General features: G+C 38.4%; 1 protein-coding gene and 1 pseudogene across 1 annotated transcript in view; one reads left to right on the top strand and one right to left on the bottom strand.

Moving 5' to 3' along the window:
* The window catches only part of FLVCR1 (FLVCR choline and heme transporter 1), a 36950-nt gene that overhangs the window by 12043 nt on the left and 2024 nt on the right, over positions 1-22883 (bottom strand). Inside the window, exons 2-5 of the mRNA XM_012459621.2 lie at positions 17785-17926; positions 9139-9279; positions 2639-2706; positions 1097-1200 (exon numbers count right to left, since the gene is read on the bottom strand). Of these exons, the coding sequence (XP_012315044.2) occupies positions 1097-1200; positions 2639-2706; positions 9139-9279; positions 17785-17926 (455 nt within the window). The remainder of the gene's footprint in view (positions 1-1096; positions 1201-2638; positions 2707-9138; positions 9280-17784; positions 17927-22883) is intronic.
* Positions 18761-19686, top strand: LOC135277420 (THAP domain-containing protein 1-like; annotated as a pseudogene).

The raw sequence follows: 22883 nt of genomic DNA, 5'->3' as shown, positions 1-22883 counted from the left end.
TGGTGCTCTAGTCTGGGGATACTTTAGCCAAAAAGTTCTTACCAAAATAAAGCCTTATGCTTAACAATATTTTTTTGATCAGAAAGAACTACATTTTTGTTTTTGTATTTAAGCTCAAAACATAAGAAAAGAACAAGATAGGCCAGGCACGGTGGCTCACACCTGTAATCCCAGCACTCTGGGAGGCTGAGGTGGGAGGACTGCCTAAGCCCAGGAGTTCAAAACCAGCCTGAGCAATATGGTGGAACCTGTCTTTACCAAAAAGTCAAAAAATTAGCTGGGTGTGGGGGCACAAACCTGTGGTCACAGCTAATCAGGAGGCTGAGGTGGGAGAATCACCTGAGCCTGGAAAGCAGGAGTTGCAGTGAGCCAGGATGGTGCCACTGCACTCCAGCCTGGGTTACACAGTGAGACCCACCTCAAAAAAAAAAAAACCACAAAAAACAAAATCAAGTCTATCAAAAGTCAAATATTTCTCAGAAATGGCTCTTTTTAAAATACAAATAATTCCTTCTGAAGTGGTAGGTAAGTACTGTTAGAAAGAAAGAAAAGGTTCATAAGCTATCCAAGTTCTCAAAATTTAAATAAATGTGACCAGTAAAATAATACAACACATAGAATATTGAAACATTTGTTAAATGAAGAGAACCTGCTAGTTAGAATCTAGGTCTTTAAGTAATAACACTTAAAAAAAAATTTTTTTTTTTCCTTTTGAGATGGAGTCTCACTCTGTTGCCCATGCTGGAGTGCAGTGACATGATCTTGGCTCACTGCAACCTCTGCCTCCCGGGTTCAAGTGATTCTCCTGCTTCAGCCTCCCAAATAGCTGAGACTACAGGTGCATGCCAACATACTAGCTAATTTTTTGTAATTTTTAGTAAAGATGGGGTTTCACTGTGTTAATCAGGATGGTCTTGATCTCCTGACCTCGTGATGCGCCCACCTCGGCCTCCCAAAGTGCTGGGATTACAGGCGTGAGCTACTGTGCCCAGCCAAGTAGTAACAGTTTTTAAATTTCTTAAAATAAAAAGCAAATTGTTCTTTAAAATCAAAATACCTTTGGTCATACACCATACATGTATTTCATTTCACTTACTTGTATGTTTTGGTATAATCCAGCCATAAGCCACAAAGAATAGAACCCACCATTCCAGCTACTACTAGTGTTAGCCCAATTCTTCCAGCATTGACTTCCCCTCCCTGAAAACAATTTGCATAAGAAGTTGGTCAAATAAATGGATTAACTAAGATTCTTCACATTTCCATACCTTTTCATAGGCAAGGAAAATAATTAGATAAAATTAACTACACAGTAGGACGATTCAGTACACGTGTTAGGGTAGGATAGAAGGGCAGGTAAAGAACATGTAAAGGCATTATATTTTAAAACCAGAAAAAAAAACCTAAAATAATAGAATAAAAAAAAAATTTTTATTAATCCTCTATGGTTAGAAGTACAATGATTTTTGTTAGGATTCTTAAGTATAGATAGTCAAGTGCTCCATAATGACATTTAGGTCAACATTGAATCATATATACAATAACGATCCCATAAGATTATAATACTGTACTTTTATTCTACCTTCTCTGTTTAGATATATTTCGATACACAATACTTACCATTGTATTACAATTGTCTACAGTATTCAGCACAGTAACATGCTATATTGGTTTGTAGCCTAGGAGCAATAGGCTATACCACATAGCCAAGGTGTGTAGTAGGCTATACCATCTAGGTTGTGTAAGCACACTCTATGACAGTCACTCAACAATAAAACTGCCTAGTGAATTTCTCCGAAGGTGTTCCTGTCATTAAGGAAGGCATGACTGTAGAGATGTCTGAAAAGGAGGTTAATGGATAGCTTTTATATAGTACAACTGCTTTATCCTTTCAAAAGCAAAGATAAGTCAGTAGGAACTTGATATTTATTTATCTATATTTATGTTTATTTCCCTTAAAATGTTTTGTCTTTTTCCATATAACCAATCAGATTATTTCCTAAAAATAAGCTTATGTATTGTCACAGGGATAGTAACTTCTGCTTTCCATATTGTGTGTTTTATAAACTGGATTAAATATGTTAAATTAAAATGATGGGAGCCCATTGTTTTGGAGGGAGCTCCCACACTAGGCCTAACAGACCAGACCACACAGAACAGTGTCACTGTGCTAGGTGCCACATAATCAAACTGAATTTTAAAATGGGGCACTTTTCCAGAAAAAAAAAAAAGGAGATTCATAGCAACCCATTGGAAGGGGCCCAGTCCCCTTTGTTTTAATCCTATAAGGAAAGTAACTTTTTAAAAACCAGTCTGCTCTTTGTTCCTTGTTTCTGCTTTCTTCAGCCTTCTTCTGCCTATAAAGCCTATCTCCTCTGCTCACCTCATCAGAGTACCTTTCTAAATCTTTACATGGGATGCTGTCCGATAAAGGAATTGATAATAAAAGCCAATTAAATCTTTAAATTTTTGGAAATTTCATTTTTTAACAACTATATTATCAATTAAAACAAATGTAAATATTTGATAGCAACAATGTCATAATCCTTAATCTCATGATCCTGCTAACACCAATTATATTGCTAAAGAAAAATCCTTGGCCAGGCATGCAATCTGATATTAGCAGAAAGAAGCTTACCTCATAATATGTCAATATCATTTGATTTAATAATGTTGAGACTGAATAAAAGGCACCAGTCATGATACCTACAATAATAAAGATGATATTGTCATGATACCTAAAATAATACATAAAGAGAATACTAAAATTTTGTCATTTACCAGTTCATGAAGTGACATGGATTATGTGACAATTGTGAAAATATATTTCTTAAGACAGTTGATAAAGGAAATTAAAAACCACTGCCATTCTCTTTCAGGACGTAGACTAATGAATTTAACACTAAATTTACTAAGATAGGATAGCAGAATTCTATCCTAACAATATTATTATTTAGATTGAGATATATTAACCATAAATCATACCCCCACATACAACACTATATATGGCAACCAGTCGAGCAATGGACTGTTTACTAAATCCCTACAGTGTACTACAGCCAACGAATGTGCAAAGCCTAACAAACTGTGTTTCAGAGAGCTTACCTTTTTGTTTCAAAGACTTACTGAAAATTCATAAGACAAAATCAGTTAAAGAATACTTTTTTTTGAGATGGAGCATTTCTCTGTTGCCCAGGCTGGAGAGCAGTGGTGTGATCTCAGCTCACTGCAACCTCCGCTTCCTGGGTTCAAGCGGTTCTACTGCCTCAGCCTCCTGAAGAATACTTTAAAAGTGAACAGTAAAAACAACTGGTTATGAGAACCACAGATAGGTTTGAATCCTGATGTTTCCTAGCATGTATTGTATGAATTTAGGTAAGACTCTTAACATAAATTAAGCTAAGACTTAAGTTTATTATTTCTCTATTATTAAATATTTTAAGCATACAAAATAATATAGAGAATATAACAAATATCCTCATATATCACTCAGATTTGGCAAACATTAACATTTTTCCATCTTTGCTTCAGATTCATTTTTCAGACTTTTCCCAATCCTATTCTTTCCCAAAGGCAAGCCCTATCTTGAGCTTGGTGTTTATCATTTTATATATTACCATATATGCATATTCATAAATAATTAGAAGTATTCTGCATGTATATAAATATTATTTGTAATGGGACTACAGGCACATGCCACCACGTCTGGCTAATTTTTGCATTTTTTGTAGAGATGAGGTTTTGGCCACGCTGCCCAGGCTGCAGGTCTCCTTTTATGCCTTTTAATGTTTTATAATTTTCTCTATGAAGTTCTTTTGGTATATTTATTCTAATAAATCTTTATAGTTTTAGTTGCTATTATAAAATATATCTTTTCATGGAAATACAATTCCTATAAATACATAGGAATGCAATTGATATTTTCACATTGTCAGTTACTTAGTAACTTGGCTAGTTTTAACAGCTGTCTCTAGGTTTTCTTGTCTTATTTTAATAGACGGGTGATCACCAAACATTTTATGTAAAGGACCAGGCAGCAAACTTTTGTTTGCTTTGTAGGACATATGGTTTCTGATGTAACTACTCAACTCTACCCTAGTAGTTCAAAAGCAGCCATAGACAATATATAGACAAACAAAACTTTATTTATAAAAACAGGGAATGGCTAGATTTGGCTGATGGGCCATGGTTTGCTGACCTCTGATATATAAAATCATATTATGAGCAATAACATCTTTTTTCGTATACCTTTTATTTCTTTTGTCTTGTGTTACTGAGCCAGCCAGGACCTCCAGTTAGATGCTAAAGTGATGACAGTAAATACCCTTAAGCAATACTTCTTATTGATTCTTAAGGAGAATGGCTCTAAAGTTTGTCTTTAGTATAATATTTGTTATAGGGTCTTTGTAGATAAACTTTATCAGGTTCAGAAAATTCATTTGTTGGCACCTAATTAAACAAAAGAGCTTCTACACAGGAAAAAAAAAAAAACCTATCAGAGTAAACCGACAACTTACAGAATGGGAGAACAGTTTTCTGACAAAGCTCTAATATCCAGTCTACAAGGAACTTAAATTTACAAGAAAAAAACAATCCCATTAAAAAGTGGGCAAAGGACATAAACAACCACTTCTCAAAAGAAGACAATTGTGGCCAACAAACATGAAGAAAGCTCCACATCACTGATAACTAAAGCAATGCAAATCAAAACCACAATGAGATACCATTTCATGCCAGTCAGAATTAAAAAGTAAAGAAACAAGAAGAAACAACAGATGCTGGTGAGGTAGCAGAGAAAAAGAACCGCTAGGCCGGGCGCGGTGGCTCACGCCTGTAATCCCAGCACTTTGGGAGGCCAAGGCGGGTGGATCACGAGGTCAAGAGATCGAGACCATCCTGATCAACATGGTGAAACCCTGTCTCTACTAAAAACACAAAAAATTAGCTGGGCATGGTGGTGCGTGCCTGTAATCCCAGCTACTCAGGAGGCTGAGGCAGAAGAATTGCCTGAACCCAGGAGGTGGAGGTTGCGGTGAGCCGAGATCGCGCCATTGCACTCCAGCCTGGGTAACAAGAGCGAAACTCTGTTTCAAAAAAAAAGAAAAGAAAAAGAAACGCTTTTACACTGCTGGTGGGAGTGTAAATTAGTTCAACTATTGTGGAAGACAGTGTGACAATTCCCAAGATCTAGAAGCAGAAATACCAATTGACCTAGCAATCCCATTACTGGGTATATACCCAAAGGAATATAAATCATTCTATTATAAAGATACAAACACATGTATGTTCACTGTAGCACTATTCACAATATTAAAGACATGGAATCAACCCAAATGCCTATCGATAATAGACTGGACAAAGAAAATGTACATTTACACCATGGAATACTATGCAGCCATAAAAAGGAATGAAATCAGGCTGGGTGCAGTGGGTCATGCCTGTAATCCTAGCACTTTGGCAGGCCGAGGTGGGTGGATCACCTGAGATCAGGAGTCCGAGACCAGTCTGGCCAACGTGGCGAAACCCTATCTCTATTAAAATATAAAAATTAGCTGGATAGGTTGGTATGCGCCTGTAATTCCAGCTACTCGGGAGGCTAAGGCAAGAGAATTGATTGAACCCAGGAGGTGGAGGTTGCAGTGAGCCAAAATCATACCACTGCACCCCAGCCTGGGCAAAAAATCGAGAAACAAACAAAGCTGTGATTGTAATTAACTTAAATCATTTACGCACAGTCAAGTTTTTTTTTTTTCCCCCCCTCAGATGGAGTCTTGCTCTGTCACCCAAGCTGGAGTACAGTGGCACGATCTCAGCTCACTGCAACATCTACCTCCCGGGTTCAAGCGGTTCTCCTGCCTCAGCCTCCCAAGTAGCAGAGACTACAGGTACCCGCCACCATGCTCAGCTAATTTTTGTATTTTTAGTAGACACAGGGTCTCAACATGTTGGCCAGACTGGTCTTGAACTGCCCTCAAGTGATTTGTCCGCCTTGGCCTCCCAAAGTGTTGGGATTACCGGCGTGAGCCACTGTGCCCAGCCCCAGTATTAAGTGATGTGGTATCAAAGACACCAAAACTCCACAGATACCTGAGTTCACTGAAGGTACCATCTAACACCCTCACTGGTGCCATTTTCTTCTTCCCTTTTGACTATTCAAATCCAACCCACTCTTCAAGGCCTAGCTCAAAGACTCTCTTCTGTGAGACTCTCCCTGCCATCCCTAGGCCTTCCCTTCATTTATCCTTTCTCAAGGATATATCCTGAAGACCTTCAGCATGCACTCACCATACAGCTCTTGTATTGTTATCCTTTTGATAAGTACCAACTATATTGTTGTTTACTTTTCAAATGTTTTTATTATCTCCCCAGTTAGATGATCAATTTCCTATGGGCAGAAATCATCTATCATGCCTCTTTCTAGCCACAAAGCATCTAGAGCACCACTATACATTTAGTTGGTATTTGATAGCTACTGATGGAATAAATAAATGAAAGAATGAACACCAAAATGAACAATAAGTGAAGCAAACATTAAGCTAGCTCTTGTAGGATTGCTTATAGAAAAAATTAGCACATAGGCCGGGCATGGTGGCTCATGCTTGTAATCCTAGCACTTTGGGAGGCTGAGGTGGGTGGATTACGTTAGGTTAGGAGGTTCAAGACCAGCCTGGCCAACATGGTGAAACCCCATCTCTACTAAAAAATACAAAAAATTACAGTAGTGTGCGCCTGTAATTCCAGCTACTTGGGAGGCTGAGGAAGGAGAATTGCTTGAACCCCGGAGGCGGAGGCTGCAGTGAGTCAAGATCGCGCCACTGCACTCTAGCCAAGGCTACAGAGTGAGACCTCATCTCAAAAAAAAAAAAAAAAAAAAAGCACATTTCAGGTAAAAGAAATGTTGGCACAAAATTAGAGAGACTAGAATTAACAGTGTATATGAACGTGGAGATGCATCTGTGTGTATGTGCGTGTGTATGTCTGTGACAGGGGTTGGTTATAAGTGTGGCTTAAAGAGAATTTTGTATAGGGAAAGTGAGCGACAAAAAAGTGGTCAGAAAAAGGCCACCTTAAGTGACAGGCAAAAGAAATGAATTTGTTCTACTATTTAACAATAAGCCACTATATTTTCTTACATGCAATTAGGAATTTTAGGTTTAACCTAAACAAGGAGGTAACCAGCAAAATTAGGACAACAAACTATGGCATGCAAAAGTATTAATATATAAGGATGAGCTGATATGACATCTGGGATTTGCTTTAAAATATTCCAGGAAAGCCCAGGCATGGTGGCTCATGCCTGTAATCCCAGCACTTTGGGAGGCCAAGGCGGGTGGATCACCTGAGGTCAGAAGTTTGAGACCAGCCTGGCCAACATGGTAAAACCCCATCTCTACTAAAAATATAAAAAATAAACTGGGCATGGTGGCAGGCACCTGTAATCCCAGGTATTCGGGAGGCTGAGGCAGGCAAATCGCTTGAACATGGGAGGTAGAGGTTGCAATGAGCCGAGATTGTGCCACTGCACTCCAGCCTGGTCAACAACAGCAAAATTCCATGTCAAAAACAAAAAAAATTCCAGGAAAAAAACTGGGGGAAATAGATGAGGCAAGAATGGCAAAATGTTGATAACTATTGAAGCTGGGTGATGGCATACACAGGACATGGGTATACAGGAATTTATTAGATTAAATGCTCAACTTTGGTGACTAGCAATTTCTACTTTAAAAAAAAATGTGTACCAATGGAGGAATGTTTAAAAAAAAAAAAAAAGGAACTAATCCTGATAGAAATGACTTAATCTGTTACAACTTGTAAAACATGTATGTACTAGGGTGTGTATCCCCAAAAAAACGTGAAACAGAGAATAGCAGTGAGTGATTCCCGGAGGCAAGTAAGACAGAAATAGAGAGTGTTGGTGGTTCATGTAAATGGTGTTAACACAAGAAACAAAGAATGAACTGTCAGAAAACTGAAAAAAACCAAGTGTGTTGGTGTCTACAGTCAAAGCTACAGTGTTAGGATGAATACCTGTCAACTATCCTGAAAGATCTGGAAAGAGAGAATATTCTTAGATGTCAGAACTGGTTAAGGTGAGTTCCTTAGTGTCTAGTTTTGACTGAGTAGTCAAAACAGATGCCAGCTAGTACAGGGTCAAAGAAAGGTATTATTGATAGCACTTCCCACATGCTTACACCAGTATAACTATAGTTCACGAATGGCCTAAAATACTCTATGAGAACTCACAAAAGAAGACAGCGTTTGTCTATTTTGAGAACTACTTTCCTTTTTCTTTCTTTTCTGTTTTTGAGACAGTCTCATTCTGTTGCCCAGGCTGGAGTGCAGTGGCACAATCTTGGCTCACTGCAACCTCCGCCTCTGGGTTCAAGCGATTCTCCTGCCTCAGTCATCCGAGTAGCTAGGATTACAAGTGTGTGCTACCACACCCAGCTAATTTTTGTATTTTTAGTAAAGAAACAGGGTTTTGTTGTGTTGACCAGGCTGGTCTCAAACTCCTGACACCCACCTGCCTTGGCCAACCAAAGTGCTGGGAGATTATAGGCATAAGCCATCACACCCGGCAAAGAACTACTTTTTAAAAATTATTATTTTTAAAAACATGTAAAAAGAAGATCCATCCTGGATTTTCTTTTCTCTTTTCTTTTTCTTTTTTTTTTTTTTTTTGAGACAGAGTCTTGCTCTGTTGCCCAGGCTGGAGTGCAGTGGTGTGATCTTAGCTCACTGCAACCCCCGCCTCCCACATCAAGCAATTCTTCTGCCTCAGCCTCCTGAGTAGCTGGGACTACAGGTGCATGCCATCATGCCTGGCTTATTTTTGTATTTTTAGGAGAGATGGGGTTTCACCTCATTGGTCAGGCTGGTCTTGAACGCCTGACCTCATGATCCGCCTACTTCAGCCTCCCAAAGTGCTGGGATTACAGGCATGAGCCACCTCCCCCTAGCCCATCCTGGATTTTCTAATTTTAGTTTAAAATTTAAGTTTATGATTATGCTACAATTATTTTTATAGCATTAACAAGCCAATCTCATTGAAGTTCAAACCACTAGGTTAAATGAAAAGAATCCACAATGCTGAAAGGCTTACACAGACATTAAAGAAAATACAAGAAAACCACTTACCATAAGTGATCAACAGAAGGACAAAAGGAATGTTTTTAAACAGGTTTCTTATTGAATTCTTATAGGAGTACTCTTCAGGGGAACTGTCTTGAAGAGCTGCTTGAGCCTGACTTGGTGGATACTGCGGTTTTTCTTTGAAGGCTGAGAACATACATGAAAAGGATTATGTATATTTAATATATATACAATATGTAATTAATTATATGTATCTTTCTCAGTGAGCAGACAGAATTCAGTTTAAATTTAAAAAGGTAGTTTAAGTCTTTTATGGTGAGGGTTTTTATTTTCACCGATTTCTAAGGGAAGAATAGTTTAACTTCATCATCTCAGTTCTCTGAAACTGACTAAAACTCAGATATGGCCAATTCACATAAGTGAACTGCAAAACCATCAACAATATGCCACAACCCTGCCTACTGATTATTCTACTTTTATCTAAGAAAGATTTGATTTTTACTACATCAAATATTTAACAATTGTATTTTTTAATTTAGTTCAACTTGTAATTGGAGATAAACATGAAGGCTGGGCACAATGGCTCATGCCTGTAATCCCAGCTCTTTGGGAGGATGAAGGGGTAAAAACTCTTCAGCCTGGGAGGTCAAGGCTGCAGTGAGCTGTGATTGTGCCATTACACTCCAGCCTGGGCGACAGAGCAAGACCTTTTCTCAAAAAAAAAAAAAGGAAAATAAAAGAGAGAAATAAAAAATTATCAGGTATGAGAAACCCAATATACTATTGAACTTTAAGAGGACTTGAGTTAGTAACCATTTTCTTCTGAAGTTTGATATAAAGTTTATCATCTTATCTAATTACACCTCTGAGACTAAAAAAAATCGAGGTGGATTCATGGAAGCAGACCTAGGTCTTGCTAACTCACTTGAGCTGCATACGGAAAGTATGGGGGTAGAGCTAAGAGACATAAAAGTATGGTATATGATATCTGATACTGTAAGTTTTAGCACTGTCCATTTTTAGTTAGAAATTTCGTAGCCATTCCAGGCAGACATCTAGAGACCACCTTTTTGATGTGCAGGAAAGGATCTACCAACTTTCCACAAAAGATTCCACAAAAGAGAGATTTCTTTAGGGTTAGGCTAATCAGAAGTCAAGACTAATTCATAGGCCACGAATTCACAGGCCAGCAATTCTGTAATTCCAGCATTTTGGGAGGTCAAAGTGGGAGGATCACTTGAATGAGACTGTCTCTAGAAAAAAAATGTTTTAACTAGCTGGGCATGGCGGCATGCACCTTTAATCCTAGCTACTTGTGAGGCTGAAGTGAGAAGACTGCTTCAGGATCACTTCACTGAGCCCAGAAGTAAAGGCTGCGGTGACCTACGGTCACACTACTACACTCTAGCCTAGGTGATAAAGCAAGATCTTGTCTGTAAAAAACAAACAGAACAACTATTTATAAAGGACTAAACTGCTAAAATACAGTACAGCAGAAATTAAAATCTAATCTTTGTATTGACTCAAAACTTTAAACTGTTTCAAAATTATTAACTCCAATAGAAGGAAAATATTGTACTTCATTCAGTCTAAGATCCTCTAATGCTTGCAGTCAATGATCTTGCCAGGTATCAACAGAAGGTCTTTACCTAACCAGGTCTCAATTACCACAAATGTTAGATGCCACTGATTATTAAAGGCAACTTCATTTCAGAGATTTCATGAAAAAGTAATATTTCAGGATTGATACAACAGGGTAAATTAAAAAAGAAAAAAGAAACCCGTAATCCCAGAACTTTGGGAGGCCGAAGTGGGTGGATCATTTGCGGTCAGGAGTTCGAGACCAGCCTGACCACCATGGTAAAACCCTGTCTCTACAAAAAAATACAAAAATTAGCTGGACATTGATGGTGGCACATGCCTGTAGTCCCAGCTACTGGGGAGGCTGAGGCAAGAATCGCCTGAACCCAGGAGACAGAGGTTGCAATGAGCTGAGATTGTGCCACTGTACTCCAGCCTGGGAAATGGAGTGGGATTGTCTCAAAAAACAAAATAAAACAAAAAAAGAAACAAAAAGAAAAAAGAAGGTAAATGGATTCAGAAAAGAATATTGTTTAAGACTCTTTAGAAATTGGGATTTCTCTGCCATCCTTAGCCAGACAGCAAAAAAGGAAAAAACATTTTTTAATAGAAATTAGGATTTCTTTGTTGTAGTTGTTGTCTGTTTTTTAAATTGGCTATTTCTTTCTTCTAATAAGGAAGACCAGCTTTGTAGTTTGAAAGAGGGTTAGATCTGATGGATTTATCAACTGGAATCATTTGGAAAATTTAAAATAATAGATTTTGAGATTCTACCCAAGGTTCAATGAATCAGAAATTCCAGGATGCAGCCAGAGAAACTGTTTTAAACACAAAACTCCCCAAATGCTTTTGAAAACCAGCCAGGGAGAAACAATCACTGGGAAAGTAAGAAATGACCCTTAAAATTTCCATGAAGTTCTGTAATTCTCTAATTTTCCCATTTGCTGCTAAAATTTTTTTAAATTAAAGTTCATTGCTGACCAAAACATTAACTGTGATATAACTAAAACTTATCAAACTAAAATATACTTCTGTTTTTACAGATCTCACAACTAATTAAAGGAGATATAACTCATAAATATTTACTTTTTAATATCCTTACATTGGAAGACTGGTACACATAAAAGGTTTAAGTTGCAAATCCTCCTCTTCCTTTCATTCTATCTGCTCTTGTACTGTTAGGATGTCTGTTGTCCTTTCCTGAGTCTTTCTGTATCCTAATCAGACAGGAAATATCTCTTTTTACTAAGATTGGTAATGCAGAACTCGCATAGTTATAAACAAAGTTTCAGAAAGTAAAAACTATGCTTACAAGGTAGTCATGGATATTTAATGAATCTTAAGTCTCTTACCATGGCAAAATAAGTCTAAATGGCCCAAATCTGAACTCAAATGCAAAAATGAAAATACTTCTGACCGGGTGCAGTGTGGCACACGCCTGTAATCCCAGCATTTCAGGAGACCTGAGGCAGGAGGATCACCTGAGGTCAGGAGTTGGAGGTCAGGAGTTGGAGATCAGCCTGGCCAACATGACGAACCCTGCCTCTACTAAAAACACAAAAATTAGCCAGATGTGGTGGATGCCTGTAATCACAGCTACCAGGAGGCTGAGGCAGGAGAACTGCTTGAACCCAGGAGGCAAAGGTTGCCGTGAGCTGAGGTCATGCCACTGCACTCCAGCCTGGGCAACAGAGTGAAACTGTCAATAAATAAATAAATGAAATAAATAAACAAAAAGAAAGAAAGAAAAAAAAAGAAGCTGTCTCAAAAAAAAAAAAAAAAAAAAAGAAAAGAAAATACTTCTGACCAGTCCTTAAATCCAATAGATTTATTTTTTAAATACAAGAGTTATCTTTTAGTTTCAGGGAGTCAAACTATCTTTTGGCAAAAATCAATCCTGTATTTACTAGCTACATGTTGTAGTAAAGTCAGACTTAAGTCTACTTGAAGAAAGAGGCACAAAAATCCATGGACCTACAACCTTGTTTATTCCTAAATGCCACTTTCAAAGAATGAAATACGGCTTTTTCTTTCTCCTTTGAAACAGAAAAATAACAGCATTCTACTGTTTTCTCTTCTCCCAACCAAAAATTTGCACCAATAAAACAACTGATGATTTGAAGCAGTTATTCTCCATTTCTGGCATTAGTCATAAAAAGCAGCCAAAATATTCTTGAGCAACACATTCAAACTTTTCCTCCTATAATGAATACACAGCAAGTCTATTGCTGTTTAGGATCACTTTTACTTTTTAAAATCAGAATTTAACATTTTAAAAATTTCATTATTTGTCCCTGTGTGATTCAGGCATATATTGCATTATTATAAGACAAATAAATGTTTAAACCCTGCCTCTGCCTCAGCTCATTGTATGACTTTGAGGAAGTAAATTCCTGTTCCCCACCTTTATAGCTTTCTCATTCATAAAATGGAAATAACAATAACAAGCTGTTATGAGGATTACATGATATAATATATGTAAAATAATTCTGTAATTATCAAGTGCAACACAAAATATATTGCCTTTTTTGAGGAATATTTATTTTAAAAAATCAGAGACTGCCTCAGGAGCTTGAAATTCTTACAGACTAAGTTAAATGTATTTCTGTTAAAAGTTTGCAGCCCACATATAGATACCCTGAATTAAGAATCGAGTGGTGGTGCTTGCCTGTAATCAGGAGGTTACTTAATTAACTACTCAGCTACTCAGGAGGCTGAGGCAGTCTCCTGCCTCACTTGAACCTGGGAGGTGGAGGTTGCAGTGAGCCGAGATCGCGCCGTTGCATTCCAGCCTGGGCAACAAGAGCAAAACTCCATCTCAAAAATAAAAAGGAATCATAAGCAGCTGGGCGTGGTGGCTCATGCCTGTAATCCCAGTACTTTGGGAGGCCGAGGCAGGTGGATCACCTGAGGTCAGGAGTTCAAGACCAGCCTGACCAACATGGAGAAACTCCATCTCTACTAAAAATACAAAATTAGCCAGGTATAGTGGTGTATGCCTGTAATTCCAGCTACTTGTGAGGCTGAAGCAGGAGAATCCCTTGAACTAGAGGTTGCGGTGAGCTGAGACCACGCCAATGTACTCCAGCCTGGGCAACAAGAGCAAGACTGTCTCAAAAAAAAAAAAAAATCAAAAACAGCTGGGCATGGTGGCTCATGCCTGTAATCCCAGCACTTTGGGAGTCCAAGGCAGGCTAGGAGCAGCCTGGACAGCATGGTGAAACCCTGTCTACAAAAAATATAAAAATTAGCCAGGCATGGTGGCACACACCTGTAGTCCCAGGTACTCAGGACTGAGGTAGTTAGATTGCTTGAGCCTGGCCAGGAGGTCGATGGTGCAGTGAGCTGAGATCATGCCACTGCACTCCAGTCTGGGTGACAGAGCAAGACCCCATCTCTTAAAAAAGAATCAAAAGTAAAATTATGCACACATGTTATACACTTACGTGTTTAAGTACACTGATATTAAATATTTTTATTGTGATTATTTTTGGCTTCTGTCATCCACTTATTTTGGTGATTTTAATTGACACATGAGTTAAATGACATAATTTACTGCTCTGCTGCACAAGAATAGCTTTTAAATACAATAGCATTACAATTTATGCAAGAATCTGAATTCAAACAAAAAATGAGGCTCAGTAAAAATTAAAATAACACATTTTTATCTGTAACTTTTATATATGGAGTTAGATTGTCTAGGCTTAAATCTGACCTTCAGTGTTTACTGTGACCTTGGACAAATTAGATTTAACTAAATTCTGTGCCTCAGTTTCCTCGTCTATAAAATGGGAATATTAGGACCTTCCTTATAGAGTCATGAGGAGTAAATGAGAAACAGCATGTAATAAGCCTCCAAACATGTTTGGCACATACCAACAAACCAAATGTTTGAGGCTATAATAGAGTTCTCCTAATAGGAATCAAGAATTAGTGTGAATTTCAGTGGAAGGCTTGGGTTAATTCCTGGACACTAGATGGCTTATACTCAATATAAGCTCCATGAGGGAGAGGAACAGAGTTACTTGGCATGAACCTTTGAGACAATATTTTAAGTAGACTGCTGAGAATCAATTTAGTACATGTCACATTGCTGAAAAAATTAATTTTATAAGAATCTGGTGGGAATTCCAAAGTAACTATGGGTAGAATTTAGAGTGAAGTAAAATCACCTTTTAGTAATTAAGGAACTTAAAATTGGTAAGGATTTTGTAAATAATCCAGTTTCCTCAATAGCAAATATTTGGGAATGAGGGAAACAAGTACATGTTCTATTTAAATGTCACTATTTTCAATTTAAGACTTTCAGATCACAACTGTGTATTATCCTGCTTTCATAATACGTTTGGGATCATAAAATTAAAATTAGAGTCTTCCAAGCAAAAGTTGACAAAAAGCCCTTTTATCAATGCCATTTTTCCCATTATTTTCCCCTCATTTCTGTTTCCACTCTCTACCTGTAAGCCATGGGTACATAATTAGTTAAATACATAATTAGCCCTCTTTTTTGATTTCTCAAATAACAAAGGGTAATATGCCAATAGCCATACCTATTATCATCATTCTTTGTCTCCCTCCTTCAACAAATAAAAATCTTACATTTGTAGCAGTTTAAAAATATACATATCACATGTATAATTTTGTGATATCTTATATGCAATCTCTTACTCTCTCACTTCTTCCTGAGACAGCAATTAAGAGGATTTAAAAAAAAAAAAGGAAAACCAGAATTTATGTGATGATACGAAAGCAATCAAAAGAAAGAGAACTTTGGCTGGGTGCAGTGGCTCACACCTATAATCCCAGCACTTTGGGAGGCTGAGGCGGGCGGATCATTTGAGGTCAGGAGTTCGAGACCAAACTGGCCAACATGGTGAAACCCCATCTCTAATAAAAACACACAAAAAAGGCCAGGCTCAGTGACTCATGCCTGTAATCCCAGCACTTTGGGAGGCTGAGGCGGGTGGATCATTTGGGGTTAGGAGTTCGAGACCAGCCTGGCCAACAAGGTAAAACCTCGACTCTACTAAAAATACAAAAATTAGCGAGGCATGGTGGCACATGCCTGTAATCTCAGCTACTTAGGAGGCTGAGACACAAGAATTGCTTGAATCTGGGAGGCACAGATTACAGTGAGTTGAGATCGTGCCACTGCACTCCAACCTGGGTGGCAGAGTTTCACTATGTCTCAAAAACAAAAACGAATAAAACACAAAAAAAATTACTCAGGTGTGGTGGCAAACACCTATAATCCCAGCTACTCAGGAGGCTGAGGCATGAGAACTGCTTGAACCCAGGAGGCTGAGATTGCAGTGAGCCCAGATAGTGCCACTGCCCTCCAGCCCGGGTGACAGAGTAAGACTCTGTCTCAAAAAAAAAAAAAAAAAAAAGAAAGAGAATTTTATATTTAAAAATCCCTTCTCTAGAGTTGTGGCCAAAAGTGAAAAAAAAAAATCCCTATTGTTGGCCAGGCACAGTGGCTCATGCCTATAATCCCAACACTTGAGGAGGTTGAGACAGGTGGCTCATTTGAGGTCAGGAGTTCTAGACCAGCCTGACCAACATGGTGAAACCCGGTCTCTACTGAAAATACAAATTAGCTGGGCATGGTGGCACATGCCTATAGTCCTAGCTACTCAGGAGGCTGGGGCAGGAGAATCACTTGAACCTGGGAGGTGGAGGTTTCAATGAGCTGAGATCATGCCACTGCACTCCGGCCTGGGTAACAGCACAAGACTCTGTCTCAAAAAAAAAAAAAAATCCGTATTGCTAATGGAAGCTCCATTTATGCAAAATGTATTTCCTATTTCATCTAGAAAATCAAACATGGCTACCCGAAAAGCAGACTTAAAAATTTGGACTTTTTTTTTTTTTTTAACAATACAAATTTCTTTTAAAACTCTGCTAAACTGCTAAAATACGATAGGAATAATGTGTACTTTTTAGTAATCTGCATATCACAAATATGCCACTCCCTAACTAACTGAAAACAAAAAACAATATGTGAATTAGACATGTCAGAATATTTCATATGTTACTGAGAGAACATTCTGCTCCTTATAGTAAGGAAAATTAAGTATGTGCGCTGAGCTTCCTATACCTGGATCCTGCAGGTCATCTACCAAGGCAGTTTCTATTCAAACACTCTAGAATCTTTAGCATTCATTTCTTTGAAAACTAAGGATTTTATATCTGGAGATCATAAGATAAGAATTTTCTATTACTATTATAGCCATTATAGAAACTAATATATAAATTTAACTCCGGCTATAATGAAATTATAAATTTGATTAGAAGATGGCCTTTCAACTTTATTAGTTCTTTTCCTTTTCAAATAAATTTCAGATATGAGTGCCTAAAAGGCAATATTATAGTTATGCTAGCAGCTATATTACTTACATAAACCTTACCTATCCTTTTCCCTGAAATCAAAAGTTTCCCATTAAAAATAAACTTTAAAAAGCAGACCTTCCCAAAGCTTCTTCCAAAATGATGATGGCTGCTTGCAGCTGATTTTGACTGACTGCTTCAAGAGACAGGCCCAGACGAGAGGACTCAGTGACGAATGGTGGCAGCCGTGCTTTGCTGGAGTGGCCTAACAAGTAGATAGTTGCCACAGTTTGAAATTCTGCTGAACAGCTTGCTGCTGCCCAGGACCATTCACTAGTCAACATTTTAAGATCTAGTTAACTGTTAAATTGGAAATCCCTGGGAGAATTTAGCATTACAAGAAAGACCACGGCCTGCGTGCATAACATCAAAGCATGACAAGAACTTGTTCCTGGCTAGGTAGGCTTAAGATGCAGACCATGTAGGCGAATATGGGAAGAGGAGGCAGGTAACATGTTTGAAACCAACAGTTAGGAAGAGGAAAAGTTAGTAGACAGATAAATGAATTAGTCTTGAAACTCTTTATGATGTAAAAACAGATGTGTAGGCCATAACATATCCCTAGGGTTGTAGCATTCATTACCTGAGCAAGACAGAGCATAGGAAGAATGAAACAAGCACATGACACTTGAGATATTATCAACAAAAATTTCCAGAGTTAGTTGTCCTCAAATTTCTATCATGCATTCATTTAAGCTTTAGGAAAAATAATTCACTTACCAATTGCTGTTAAAATAAATAAAAGTGTGGCAACAGCTGATGTCCCATAAAACATGGTGCTGATATTACAAGCCAGATTTGTGTCATTCTGTGTGTTGGGTACTAAAACTGGTGGTAGCAAAAAGCCAACTGCAGTTCCAAGCTGTAAAATACATAGTCCTGTTAATAGCTATTATCATTTGAGAAAAAAGTAAATGCAGGCAATTAACAGAATATAAAGAGGACAGCTAGTGTTTATTAAGGTGCTTTGTAAATTACTATGTTCTAATGTCTTTGTTACTTGTTAAAGGGAAATTGCTGACCAATATCTTTCCTATTCAAAAAACATTTACTGAGTTCCTACTATCTGAGTGATGCTGCCATAAAGCTGTGTGATATACAGTCCTTGCCCTGTAGATGCTTACAAACGAAAGGGGAATAAGAATATACAAAATAAGGCTAAGATGACCTACAGAATGAGAGAAAATATTTGTAAATCATATATCTCATAAGGATATAGCTTCCAGAATATATAAAGAACTCTTAGAATTCAACAACAAAAAAAGCAAATATCCCAATTTAAAAATGGGCAAAAGACCTGAATAGACATTTATCCAAAGATACACATATGGCCAATAAGCATTTTAAAACATGCTCAAATCAAAACCATAATAAGATACCACTCCACACCAGGTAGCATGGCTATTATAATAATAGCAATAGAGAAGTGTTGGCGAGTGGGACGCACCCCTCGCGAGAGGTGAGGTTGAAGCTGCCTCCACCATCTTCGAGATGGGAGACGGGCGACTGCTGTGGTCCTTCTGCTAATGCAAACAACAAAACGGGCACACTAGTCACACCCGAGGGAGGCCACCATCACTGTAACTGTTTGCCAAAGCTACAAAAGAAACGAGGGTGTCCAACTGAGCGCGGCGACACAAAGCAGCTTCCCCTCCCTTCTGCGGCTGCAGAAGTGAAGTGCCTGAGGACCGGAAGGATGGTGCGGTCCTGCTCCGTCTACGGCTGCAAGAACCGCTACAACAAGGACAAGCCCGTTTCTTTCTTTTTTTTTTGAGACAAAGTTTCGCTCTTGTTACCCAGGCTGGAGTGCAATGGCACCATCTCGGCTCACCGCAACCTCCGCCTCCTGGGTTCAGGCAATTCTCCTGCCTCAGCCTCCTGAGTAGCTGGGATTACAGGCACGCGCCACCATGCCCAGCTAATTTTTTTGTATTTTTAGTAGAGACGGGGTTTCATCATGTTGACCAGGATGGTCTCGATCTCTTGACCTCGTGATCCACCCGCCTCGGCCTCCCAAAGTGCTGGGATTACAGGCGAAGCCCGTTTCTTTCCACAAGTTTCCTCTTATTGACCCAGTCTCTGTAAAGAATGGGAGGCAGCTGTCAGAAGAAAAAACTTTCAACCCACCAAGTATAGCAGTATTTGTTCAGAGCACTTTACTCCAGACTGCTTTAAGAGGGAGTGCAACAAAAAGTTACGGAAAGAGAACGCTGTGCCCACAATATTTCTTTGTACTGAGCCACATGACAAGAAAGATGATCTTCTGGAGCCACAAGAACAGCTTCCCCCACCTCCTTTACCGCCTCCTGTTTCCCAGGTTGATGCTATTGGATTACTAATGCCACTTCTTCAGACCCCTGTTAATCTCTCAGTTTTCTGTGACCACACTATACTGTGGAGGATACAGTGCACCAGCAGAAAAGGATTCATCAGCTAGCACAGCAAGTTGAAAAACTCAGAAAAAAGCTCAAGACCGCACAGCAGCAATGCAGAAGGCAAGAACGGCAGCTTGAAAAACTAAAGGAGGTTGTTCACTTCCAGAAAGAGAAAGATGACGTATCAGAAAGAGGTGATGTGATTCTACCAAGTGACTACTTTGAAATAGTCAAAGTACCAGCATAATAAAATGAAATGTGTATTGATTTCTAATGGGGCAATACCACATATCCTCTTCTGGCCTATAGAGGAGTTTCATTTTAAAAAAATAACACTTGTTACTTATATAAAAACAGTTCAGAATATTTTTTTAAAAAGAATTCGATATATACTGTAAAATTATAAATTTTTTGTTTGTAATTTCAAGTTTTTTACATTTTAACAAAATATTTTAAAAGTTATAAACTAACCTCAGAACTCTAAGTTGGTTTCAAGATTGGAGATTTTTGGGGTTTAGTATTTATAGAAATAATGTAAAAGTAAAAAGAATGAGAACAGTACAGTAAAAGGGTGATCTAAGTTTAAAACTTAAAATTAATACTGTTTTATTGAGAGAACTAGTTATATTTTAAATCAGAAGTATGGGTCCAATCATGGGACATAACTTCTCAGAATATATGTATATGTACATATTCTCATATGCAAAATCACAAGGTTCATTTATCTTTCTGAATCAGTTATCAAGGATAAACTGGCAAGTCAGTACTTAAAAAGAAAAAAAGATTTGACTGTCTTCAGCAGAGAAGAGTCATTCCATATCTAATCAATAACTTTAGATTCTAAGAGTGGATTTTTTTTAAATGGGCTCCTATTTTTTCTCCTACTGTCTAGCTATTTAAAATTAGAAGTGTATTTTCAGTGGAAAAAACATTCTTCAATAAATAAAGTAAGGTATTGTTATCAGTGAAGTAATTAAAAAAAAAAGTGTTGGCAAAAATGTGGAGAAACTGGAACCCTTGCATACTGCTGGTGGGACTGTAAAACGGTACAGCCACTACAGACAATAGTTTGGCAGTTTCTTAAGTTTAACACAGAATTACCGCATGACCTAGCAATTCCACTCCTATGTCCCAAAAACTGAAAACAGAAATTCAAACAAATAATTATATGTGAATGTTCATAGCAGCCCTATTCACAATACCATAATAACCAAAAGGTGAAAATAACCCAAACATTTTATCAACAGATAAACAGATAAACAAAATGTGGTATAGCCATACAATGAAATATTATTCAGCTATTAAAAAGGAATGAAGTACTGATACAGTGCTACGACATGGATCAACTTTGCAAATAAGCTAAGTGAAAGAAGCCAGACACAAAAGGTCACCTACTATATGATTCCATTTTTATGAAATACCAAGAACTGGTCAATCCACAGAAAGAGAAGGCAGTTGCCACAGGCTAGGGGAGGGAGCAATGGTGGGGAGGTGACTGTTTAGTAGGTATTGGGTCTTCTTTGGGGTGGATAAAAATGTTTTGAAACTAGATAAAGTAACAGTTGCGGCCGGACACAGTGGCTCATGCCTGTAATCCCAGCACTTTGGGAAGCCGAGACTGGTGGATCACCAGAGGTTGGGAGTTCGAGACCAGCCTGACCAACATGGAGAAACCCTATCTCTACTAAAAATGCAATATTAGCCGGGTGTGGTGGCACATGCCTGTAATCCCAGCTACTCGGGACACTGAACCAGGAGAATCACTTGAACTTGGGGAGGCAGAGGTTGCGGTGAGCCGAGATTGCGCCATTGTACTCTAGCCTGGGCAACAAGAACAAAATTCCTTCTCAAAAAAAAAGGAAGTAACCGTTGCACAACACTGTAAATGTACTAAATGCCACTTAATTGCGCATATTAAAATGGTTAGTTTTATGTTATGTGAATTTTACCTCAACTAAAAAAATATGGCTGAATATCATAATCATAACAAGAAATAAAATCAAAATATTAAAAGGTTCAATGGAGGAAGATACCATTTTTAGGAGGAAGGGCATGAGGAGGAAGGGCCCAAGAAAGGAGCCTGAGGCAGAGATAGTCACACTTATCAAATACTTCATTTGCTCCCTTACAAAAAGCTAGATAGAACATAACTGGTAATTACGAGAATGTGGTAATACAGAACTGTGATTGAGGCGTAATGAGTGCCAAGACTGGGGAGACCACAGAACTTATTGTCCAAACTAGAACACTCTTCAGAATGAAAGGGACTTCATTAGTAATTATACTAGACAAAAGGTGTACCACCTGGACTATCCCAGGCAAACTGGGACATATGATCAGGATAGCTAAGAGAGTACCACCTTATATAGAAATATTACTCAGCTATCAAAAAGAATGAAGTAAAAGAAATGGGATTCAGAAAAAGTTCCTAGAGGAGCGAAGATCTGAATAAGAAATTGGAGTTGTCAAGTGAAGAAATATTCCAAGCCAAGAGGACATTACATACAAGGCCAGGAGGGAAAGAGCATGACCCTGGGAGAAACTGTAAGTATGGACAGTTCCACACAGAGCAGAGAAAGCATATGTCTGTGGGGAAAGGGGTTGTGGAGACAGATAAAGGGGAAGGGCTCGAAGGAGGCCGATCTGGAGGGTCCCATATGTCACATTAGAGTGTTTTAATTTTATCCTAAGGACAATGGAAGCCACTGCAGGGGGTAAGGATGTGCCCTGAACAGATTCACATATTGTGAAAGACCACACTGGATGAATGTGGAGAACAGAGGGAAGAGAGCAAGGGCTACAGATAGGAAGGAAAGTTAGCAAGCTCTAGGTGAGAGCTGTAGGTGGCCCAAGCAAGGCCAAAGCAATTTTGAGTGGTGTGTTCCCATGAGATATCCAAGAGATGGTTCCCATGAGACTATCTAGCTGGCTGACATCTGTATGAGTCTGAAGCTCCTTCACTTATTCAACATAGTTTTATGGAGAGTATTAAATGCTGGTGATACAATTGTGTACACTCAGATCATATGCTTATTTTCATGAAACTTACAATCTAATGGTGGGAATAAGAGAAGAGTAATAGGTAACATATAAACATGTAAACAATAACATGAGACAGTGATGAGTACTCTAAGGAGAATTAAAGTAAAATCATAATATAAAAGAGTGACTGGGCAACTCTAAATGGGATCAAGAAATGCCACTGAATATCTAAAATGAATTTAAACTGAGAGATGTGTGACAAGAAGAACGTAATCATGGCTGGGCCTAGTGGCTCACACCTATAATCCCAGCACTTTGGGAGGCAGAGGTGGGCAGATAGCTTGAGCTCAGGAGTTCGAGAGCAGCCTAGGCAACATGGAGAAACTTCTTTTCTACCAAAAAAAAAAAAAAAAACTTTAAGAAAATAGCTTCTGTCCAAACCTGCAAATGCAACCAACTCAA

This window comes from Aotus nancymaae, unplaced genomic scaffold (genome assembly GCF_030222135.1).
Source record: "Aotus nancymaae isolate 86718 unplaced genomic scaffold, 86718_ANA_hifiasm-v0.15.2.pri h1tg000032l_0, whole genome shotgun sequence".
Lineage (NCBI taxonomy): Eukaryota > Metazoa > Chordata > Mammalia > Primates > Aotidae > Aotus > Aotus nancymaae.
The sequence above is the reverse complement of the archived record's forward strand: the minus strand, read 5'-3'. Positions and strand labels throughout refer to the sequence as shown.